Below are 9,995 nucleotides of genomic sequence, written 5' to 3'. Positions count from 1 at the left end.
GATACCTTCTCCCTCCTCCACCCATGTCTCTTGCTGTGGTGGGTTAGAAAAAGTTCCTGCCAGCCACCCAGGGACTGAGGACCTGGTCCCAACTGGGAGACAGCAGGGTGGTGATTGCTGCAGTACTCAGGATCCAGAAAACAAAAGTCATTTTTAACTGAGTTAAGTCATCAGGATCATATCCAGGTCATTTAGTGACCTACAAGAATCTTCCCACCAACCTCTGGGAAGAGCACTACAGACCTGGGCTCTTTGGGTACTTGACCTTAGTGGAGGGGATAACTAACCCTCCACTTTGAGGTAACTTCAGTGAAATCCTCCCCTGAATATGGGGCTGGGGGGTGGCATAGGAAGGGAAGAGGGTGCTTTCCAATTTTAGCGCACAGAAATCTATTTTTTATCATAGTCTTCCATTAGCTAGCATTAAATTTTTATATCCATAAATAAAAAGTCATTGTTTCTAATTCTGTTCTTCTCATTGTGGGTGTCCCAGTGACCTTGAAGTGTGTATTTTCTCGACAGTAAAATGGGACACATACCAAAAGCACAAGATCATTGGAAAGAGTGCATGGAGAAAAGAAAGCTACACAGAGCTGTAGATCAGTACCTCCTTTAGCATGTGTTGAATGAATGCTAAAGTGTATGAATCATAAAAAGCACTGCACAAGTAAGTTTCCCTCATTTGCATCACAAGAAAAATCCCCTTGTCTAAACAGTTCATAATAAGAAATAATGGTTCTACAGTTCTGTAAGTCTTTTTGATGAGGAATATGCATTTTTTTTCCTTGAAGGTCATTAGTTCTTTCCTAAACACGAAAACTCTTAGCATAATTAACAATGGTTTCAGAAAACAATTGCTTTGCCTGCTATCTGGGAGCCTGTGAAGTGCACATATTGAAAATGTTATATTTCCCTATTAAAACGCCACTTAACATTTATTTTATGAATAATCAAAGTCTTAGGAGTGTCCTATGATTCATTTTATTATGGAGTCTCCTCATAAATTGTTTTCAAATTAAACTCTCTTTAAAAGATCTACTGAAATCGTTAAGTGAAGAAACTCATTTGTATTTTATTTTTATTAAAGATTGCACAAACTGGAACCAAGACCAAAATACTGAATCCACTGTACATCATTCAGTGTAAAACAACATACATCACATTTGTACTCTACCAAATAAGACATTTTCCTTAAAATTATATATTGCGTGCTTTTAGATTCATGCTTTAGATATTTTACATTTGTCATTATTCTCTTATAAATAATTGCAACTTGACCAATTTGTACACCTGCTACCACTAGATAGTCAATACGGGAAGGCGTAGTCTTTGACTCGAGAACAGATGAAATGGAAACAAATATATGGTTGTCACATCTACCGAACTGTGACTACTGTTTTGCCTAAATCGTGAAATGCTAATGTAAAACACACACACACAAAGTCGTTTCAAAAGGCACAATTTCCTCCACAGAAAAGAACAATTTTAAAACACATGGCAATCAAAAATCGGCGCCCTCAAGGGCGCTGTGAAGTTCATATGAATGCGATCTTAAACCTTCAGAGTAGGCCTCCTGGGCGTTTCGTGGGAGTGCCTATCCGCCGAGTCCAAGAGCCTAGGATGCGCGGACACCCATAGCCCTCGGGCGGCGCAGAAGGCCAGATTTTTTTTTTTTTTTTCTTTTTTTGAGACACTTCTAAACCTTTGCTCTGAGTTTAAGCAGCGGACCTGGAACCTCTCCCTCTTCCAAATCTGGATAAAAACGGCTCTGTCAACCGGATCCTTCGTATCTCCAGGAGCTCCTCTTCTCCCAAAACAGAGCCACCCCCACCTTCTCATCTCTGTCCACGCCCCCCAAGCCCATCCTTTCCTGAGCCGACTCGTTACGAGTTGCGCTCGCCGCCGCCTCCCGCTTCGGGGTCGCTCTGGTCGTCCGTGAAGCAGACGTCCACATCGCTGTCGTTGTCGCTCTTGGGCTCCCCGGGCTCCGGGAGGTAGTCAGGCTCAGCGCCTGGGCCCTCGCCCGCCTTGGCGAGCAGGTTTTGTCCGGGGTGGCGGGACTTGACGTGGCGCTCCAGGTCCCGGCGGCGCACCAGCACCTTGCCGCAGAACTCGCAGCGGTAGGGGGTGTTGCCTTCGGCGTGTAGACGGATGTGCTTGTTCAGATTGCTGGGGTCGCCGAAGGGCCGCAGGCACACTTTGCACTTGAGCGGCTTGTAGCCCGTGTGCGTCCGCATGTGAATCTTGAGCCCGTATTTGCGCGAGTACAGCTTGCCGCAGTAAAGACACAGGTGGCCGGTCTTGGGTTTGCCCGCGCCGCCACCTCCACTGCCGCCACCCCCAGGGCCACCCGTCGCCACGACGGCCGGTGGCAGCGTCCCCGCGTCCAGGCGGCCGCGGCTTTTCCCGGCCGCCATCTCCGACAGCTGCTGCGTGTGCATGGCGATCTCTCGGTCGATGCTCGCCAAGGAGCCCAGCTCCGCGGGGCTTAGAGCGGCTGCTGCCGCCGCTGCCGCCGCCGCCGCCGCAGGCCCGCTGAAGTAAGAGAAGGACTCTGGGTACTTGAGCAGCCCGCCGAAGTGCAGTTTGAGCGGGTAATAAGCGGCGGCGGCCGGCGAGCCGTAGAGTAGCTCTCCGTTGTAGACGGTAAAAGCGGGCATGACGGCAGGCAGGTGGCTGCACTCGCCACCGGGGTAGGCTTTGAGCCCGCCCGCGTCGAGGGCCGGCAGCGCGCAGCGCTCGACGGGCAGCCCGGTCGCAGAGGGCAGCTGGGCGAAACGCGCTCCCGGCAGCGCAGCCGCGGCGGGCTGGGCGCGCTCCACATGCTTGAAGGCTGACGCCTCTTCCGGGGGGCCAGGGAGCAGAGGGAAGCCGCGCAGTCCCCCAGAGCAGGGTAGGCCAGGCGGAGGCGGCGGGGGCGGTTCCCCCGCGAGAAGGCACTTAGAGTGGTGATGGTGGTGGTGCGCGTGGTGGTGATGGTGGTGGCCCGTGCTGCCCGCCGCGGGGTTCTCCCCGCTTCCGGGGCGCCCGCCCGCACGGCCCCCGCCCAGCAGCCTGCCTAAGGCCAGGCCGGACCCCGGTTTGCCGCCACCCTCTTCCCGGTAGGGGTCGCCGTGTGCGGCCGCCGCCGCCGCCCTGGCCAAGCCCGCAGGCTTAAAAGCGGAGCGCACTCCGGGGTAGAAGGCCAGGCCGCCGCCCCCCGCTGGGGAGCCGCCCACGAAGCCGAGGAAGTGGCCGTGTCCCCGGGAGGCCCCGCTCATGTCTAAGGCGCGGTCCGGCTGCTCCTTGCCCTTCTTGGACTGCCCCCACTTGGCCGGGGGCGGTGAAGGGGCGGAGGGCGCAGAAGAGGCCTCCCGCTTAATGCTCTCCCGCGCCCCGCAGGCCTGGAGGGGCGGCGGGGCGTGCGGGTGGGACCGCAGAGGGCCAGCGGGGGCGGCCGCGGCAAAGTCAGGCGCCGGGGGTTTTGGAGCGAAGTGAAGGCCATCCGCGGCCGGGGCAGCGCCTTGGCGAGCCGCGTGCTCGTGGTGCAGGTAGGCTCGGCTCCCGCCGCTGCTGAGCACGCAGTGGAAACGTAGGTGGGCCTTAAGGCTGTTGGGGTATCTAAACGTCCTCCAGCAGTACCAGCAAATGTAGCGCTCCTCCCCTGGGCGAGAAAGAGTAGGAAAGCGACCCAGTGAGAGGCGAACTAGCAAGAGAGAAAGAAAGCGCACCCAAGGCAAAGCCCAGATTTTACCCAGCGGTATGAGGAGAAACAGGAGTATTCTTGGGTACAGCGAAGAAGTGAGTTAGTTCGGTAGCCCCCGCAGCAAGGACCCCGAGAAGCCCCAAATGGCCAACTTTGTCAACAGCTCCATCCTCTGGGATTACTCAAGAGGCCAAAGGGGTGACCTGTGCCTTTCCAACGAAGACTTCCTCCGGGCCATCCGAGCAAATCCTCGTTGGGAGGGCAGCGCTCAGGCAGACTGGCCAGGGAAGAGACCAGAACAGAGAGCAGCTGTTGCTTTAAATCAAGTGTTGAAGCTGTGCTGTGCCCGGGCCCATCTGTTGGCGTTTGCAGAATAGGTGGCGTATGTCAAGGAGTTTGGATAAACTGAACAAAGACCAATCTAATGGTCGTGAGCGCCTCATTACCAGGCGAGACAATATCTTGTATGTATGGGCCATATGTAATCATTCCTTTTCATAGAACAATGCCTTTTATGTCCACTACGCACCCTTCCCACCCCCTCCCTGCCTTAAACATTTTGCCTGAGGTTTTCCTGGAGCGTGACCAACTGAAGGACCACATAGGGACTATGATCTGCTATTCTTCAAAATTATTTGTATCTTTATTTCCTCTTTAACCCCATTTAATTTGATGAGAGAAAAGAAAAAGCCCTGTGTCCTGATATTCGAAAAACTGAAGGATGATGTTGCATTATCTTGTCAGTTGTTTCATCTGGAGTAATTAATTAACTCCTAGATAGCTATACAAATCCAAGCTTAATAATAAAGCTCTTGGGAAAGATAGTTTATTTTTTATGAAACAAATGAATATATATATATAGATACATGGAGATACTCAGCTTTTAATAAGTGTACAACTCTCTACCAGGAACGGTATACATGTTTTGGCATCAAGTTTTTTTAAATATTATTAACATTACTTCTTTTAATTTTGCCAGGTTCTGGGAACACAATTAAGAGACACATGTATGAAACAGATTTTGATCACATGGTAGTTAATTTTCACTTAAAAAGGGCTCGTTACATCTGGACACAGAACAATGATCTTGCAGTGGGTTTCTTTTTTAATGTTACAGTTGATTGATAACACTGAAGGGTGTTTGTGAGAAAGAAGTTAGTTGAGGCACAAGGAAGTACCCAAAATATGTCTGTCTCATTAAATTTAATGGAAAAGTTAAATTCCCTTCCCCCTCATACACAAGCAGTTCAAACTTCTAAAACATCACTATAAAAACAACTGGAAGAAATTCCAGATCTTCTTCCCTTCATGTATTTTACTTTTGGCTTTGCATAAAGCAAGTAGTCCCCCTAGATAACTAAGATGGAAGTTCACATAAGGATCTGTTTATTTCGGCTGAAGGCAAGGTAGAACAGAAAGCAAAAGGTGGGGAGGGGGGAAGATTTGCCTCTGAGAACTTAACCTATTTGTTTATGGAAGACTTAGATAAAATAATTTCAGTGTTTTTGCTACCTTGTATTGAGAAGCTTTCAAAATAAATCTTGGTTGGGGGGGTAGATTTCCTGGGCTCCCTTAATGGGTATGCTGATTTAATATCTTAAATAACCTCCCTTCTCAGAACCTTCCTCTCATCACCCCTTTTTAAAGAAGGAGTTTTCAGAGGCTGCCCCAGAATGACTCTAGTCCATTGCAAAGCCAAGAAAAGCTTTATCCATAAAACAAAGGGTTGGTACTTTATTTAAGCTTACCGTGGAATTTAAACCCATTGGAGTTAGTCAATAATGGAAGAATAGCAGCCATCTCTACTTATTTCTTCCTTTTTTCAAGGGGTAAGCAAATATGTTCCTGTTTCAATATGTTCCTTTTTCAGTTTATCCTAACCAACTGACATGTTCTCTGAATTCTGAAATCCAGCCTATGCCAAAAGTATCAGACACACTTCATAAGTGACGTTTCCTCATCTCCTTGGTGTAACCCTGAGGTTGCCAAGATTTCAAGCATTTCAAAGGTGGGGAAGTCAGGGTTCAAAATAACCCATGCATTCCCAAAAGGAAAATGGTGTCTATTCTGACATCAGTTGGCTGAAATGAAAACACAAGAGCCACCACTCAAACAAGTTGCTTTTGTACTATTTGAGAGTGCCTAAGGAGGGGTGTTCTGTGTAGAAATGTCTGGCCCCGAAAGGTCAGCAGCTGTTAGAATTGTCATGTGGTGGCTGATTTGAGAGTTCTCCACTACAGGGTTTTTATCATGTTTCTCTTTTACTGGAAGAAGTTGACAAGAGAATTTAATACAGTGTGATACAAGGAACAACCTAGGATAATGTTTTATGAATACTGTATGCACAGATCTACCCACAAGACAGTGATACTTTGAAGCGAAGTGATTCATCCTTCCGAATAAACTTCATTCTGTCTTATTCATGAATGTTTCCTAATGCTCATATTTGTATAAATTTCTTTAACCCTATTTCTAAAGTGATGAGACTTAAGCAGACAATTCAGGAGAAGAGCACGTTAAAATATTTTACAGAATTCATTGTGTTGACTTTAAACATAACTGTGTCTTTAGGAGAAACTGCACACTAAAGCAGTTGTGAAGGAAAAAAGTCTTGGAAGCTTTGTGAATAAAAAGGGAGGTCTCAAGATCTTAACTATTTTAGCACCTCCCAGCTTTCTTTCACAGAAAGTGTTCTTCAGTGTCCTAGGGAAGGTTTGAAAATGTTCTTCTCTTTAGTCACTGCCCCTTAATTTGCATAAATCCACTCTTGGCTTTGGAAGGGATCAAATAAATCTGAGAAGAAACTGGGATACATCCCAGATTCAATTTAAGTAGGGAGGGGAAATGAATAAATACCATTTAAATGGTAGGGCCTCAGTACCTGCCAACTGACCAGCTGTAAGTACCGTAATGCTTTTAAAATGCTGTAAAAGTACATCATTCTCCTTCAAACCAGTGAAGAGAAGCCCCTCCACCTTCGAAACCATTCCAAGTCTGAGTTATGCTTTTTGGAGCTCATGATGTGATTAATAATATGTTAAGTCTTCTTTATTGATTCTTAATTGAGTAAATGATTGTCTCTGAGTATGTAATAGGAAAAGATGACCCCATTAAGTTCATAAAGAATATTTTGGGGGGCATCTGGGTGTGTCAGTAGATTAATCGCTCTCAAGGTCCTGAGATGGGAGCCCCATGTGGGGCTCCACACTCAGCGGGGAGTCTGGTTGAGGGTCTCTCTCTCCTATCCTTCTTCCCCTTACCCCACTTTCTCTCTCTCTCAATAAATAAATCTTTTAAAAAAAAAAACAGCTTTTTCCCTGCAATCACGAGGCAGATTTTTGTCTCTTTTATCCTTTACTGTTGATTTTAAGGAGGTAGTGGTGACATTGCTTAGCGTGAATTCAGTTTTATACAGCTCAAGGGAAAGGCCCTGTCAATCCAGGGCTGGACTCTCACCCACCCAGCTGGCCAGAGGCCCTCTCAGACTTGGTACCTTTCTCATCGTGTGTCGGAGTTGCAGTCGTGGGGATGTCAAACCATTGAGCTAGAGAGTTGGAATACCACACCGTCAGCTCCTCCCCTGGCTGGACATCTCGAAGCGCTCGGTAGAAAATCTGGGACACAAGGAACAGGACAGCTTGCTGTCATTTCCTGGGTAATCGGTCTAAACACATCTAAAAGGAAAGGTTGGAATGCTTGTTCTGACGCTGTGTGACCCTGGAAAATCTATTGGATCTCTCTGAACCTTATTTCCCTCATTCTTCAAACGGGGAAAATAATAGTATCTACTTTACAAGGTTGTTGGGATATTTAAATGAGACCTCCAGCTAAAGCACTTTGCTCCTAATATTGATGGCCACCTCAGTAACGTGGGGTAGGTAGAATTGGCAGTGGGGGGAAGCCCACGGTACCTGTCCTCCTGGTAAGTCTGCAATAGCTTCCAGAGTCTGTTCCTGGGGGTTCCTGGCTGCCCGGATTAACCCTATCCATTCCAGAGGAGAGCCCCCCGACTCGTCCACCAGCTCCCCTCTCACCATGCGCACCTGCAACACAAGCAGTGGTCGTTCTTCCCCGCGCCACGGGCAGGCCCACAACCCAGAGGGAAAGTTTATCCAACACCCCACCGGACTCAGGAAAACGGTTGTGTTCACGGTGGCCAGACTGCTATGGGCTGCTGGGAGGAAGGTGATTCCTAGGACCCTTGCTTGAAGGAGGGAGAAGAGGCTGGCAAGTATGACAGTTCCCCCTCTCCCCCCACCTCGGCGGTACCAAGATCGAGAGCATCCTCCCTGAGCGACTGGGGGTGTCTGATACCTAGACGTTCCCCACTCCCACCCTCACCCCAGTTCTCGCTCCTGCGGTTCTGAGAGCTGCCCGAATACCAGGGGAGAGACGATTTGAAGGCAGCCCCAGAACCCAGAGTTTCCTCCACCTTCTTCTCATGCCTCCCGACGCTCGCTGCACAGCACCTAGGTGCCAAAGTGCCCGCAAGCCCGGCAATGAGAGTGTGCGAACAAAGCATGGACCGCCGGCCATTTAAACGCAATTAAAGCGCATTTAAAGAAGGCTCTAGACCGCCGAGGGTGGAGGGGGGGTGGGAGAATGATTACGTGAGGAGCCAGATGCAGGTCCCGCTGGCGGGGCGCCTGAGCAATTTCTTACAAGAAAGCTCTCGACAGAGACTAGGCAAACCTAAGGTCCTCCTTCCGCCGCCCCCACGGGACTCCTGCCTTCTTTTCCCGGTCGCTGTGAGCCGACACTTGTCTGCTGGGACGCCTCAGGGCGGGGGGTGGGGGGGCTTTAAAACCCCGCTGCGGTCAGAGGTCTGTCCGCCGCTCCAGAGTCTGAGCAGGCGGGCTGGCCCCGACGCCTCCCAGTTGCGACCCTGGACTCCCAGAGCCCGGCTGCGGGCGCGCGGACCGGGTGCCTCACGCGAATGGGCCCTTCTCGCCCTGGAAGCCCCAATTGGAGCCATCACCTGGCTCACCCTCTCTCCATTTACCCCAGCCCTCCAGCAGACATCCGCGGAGTGGAAGAAGGGGGGGGGGGCGCCTGGGAACTGAGAGATTCCCAAGGATCTCCCCCGCCCCCCAACACATGAAATTAAGGTAAATGCAAGCCTTAAAGTAGCGCGTTGAAGGAAGAAGTTAAGAAAAGCCTTCAACCCCCCGCGCGTTGTGAAACAGAAAAGGCGAATTTGCAGAGAGGCAGGGCCCCGCCACGCCTCTGCAAACGAAACGCCGGAATCCAGGGAAACCGTGGGTTCCGACTGGTCCCGGCGCGTAAGGAGTCCCATGCACCCCACCGGGGGCTGTCCCCTCTCAGCCATGTTCTTTCCCCTCAGCTCGGCCCACGTCCAGCTCTCACTTAATACGACTTGCGGGGAATTACCAGAGTCCCCCGGGCCACCTGGCAGAACTGGCAGGTAACGACTCAACCACCCCTTTCCTCCACTTGCCCTATCTACCCCTGCCAGGGCCAGGGCAAAGGAAGGCGAAAGGCTGTGGGCGGAGGTCGGAATGGCTAATACCTTTTTCCTGGGCCCTGGTTCCCTGCGGTCTGACAGGTACTTGCCCAGCTTGAAGGTTCCGGGCACCGGCCCCAGGCGCAGGCCGGCCGGAATGCAGCAGTCCGCACTCACGCTGGTGGCCGGAGCGCGGGCTGCTCCGTGCATTGCTGCCGCCGCCGCCAGGCAGGCGCTCGGGTGCGCCGGGTCCTCCGCAGGGCTCGAGTGACAGTGCCCGAGCCGCGCGTGAGCCAGGGAGCCGCACCCCGACGTGCGTCCTCCGCCCGCGGAGTGACGCGGGCGGGCATACACTGCGCCTTTTCAATCGGGGCGGGCGCCTTTTGGCACCGCGAGCGCAAGGGCGCGGAGTTTGGTGAGAGAGTTGCTCTGCGGAGCAGCTGCAAAGTCCCACCCGAGAGGGTCACATGGAGTGGTTCCCTCAGCCCTCTGCATAATCGAGGCCTCTGAATGGCTGGCGCACAATGGTCCAGGCGACCTTCCCATTCCTAAAAATCCAATTTGTCAAGGGCGAAGAAAAGACGCTGGTGAATCAAAGGTCCGGCGGGACCATTAATCCTCAGCATGGGGTATTGTCCTCGAGACAGTTACGATATTTTAAGTGACAAATCCACTGTATAATTTCTCCATAAATTTTACTTCCTTTTATTGTTCTCCGACAAACCAGTTTTGGGAAATAAGTGACTACTTTAAGTCTACTTGGCTGATTCCTTTGAGCCTTGGTCTACTTCAAAGATTTTTAATTCTCTCCCCTTGGCTTTATTGTAAAGGAGATTAAACAAAGAG

The 9,995-nt window shown here is 50.7% G+C and overlaps 1 protein-coding gene across 1 annotated transcript; it reads right to left on the bottom strand.

The window, feature by feature from the left end:
- Positions 1 to 1,883: 1,883 nt before the first annotated feature.
- PRDM13 (PR/SET domain 13) lies at positions 1,884 to 9,359 on the bottom strand. Its single transcript, XM_059401584.1, has 4 exons — positions 9,216 to 9,359; positions 7,597 to 7,728; positions 7,179 to 7,299; positions 1,884 to 3,643 (listed from the first exon to the last, which is right to left on the bottom strand). The coding sequence occupies exons 1-4, from the start codon at positions 9,357 to 9,359 to the stop codon at positions 1,884 to 1,886; spliced, it is 2,157 nt and encodes a 718-aa protein (XP_059257567.1).
- Positions 9,360 to 9,995: the final 636 nt, after the last annotated feature.

Source organism: Mustela nigripes, chromosome 5, assembly GCF_022355385.1.
Source record: "Mustela nigripes isolate SB6536 chromosome 5, MUSNIG.SB6536, whole genome shotgun sequence".
Classification (NCBI taxonomy): Eukaryota; Metazoa; Chordata; class Mammalia; order Carnivora; family Mustelidae; genus Mustela; species Mustela nigripes.
This window is presented reverse-complemented; position numbering and strand designations above follow the sequence as displayed.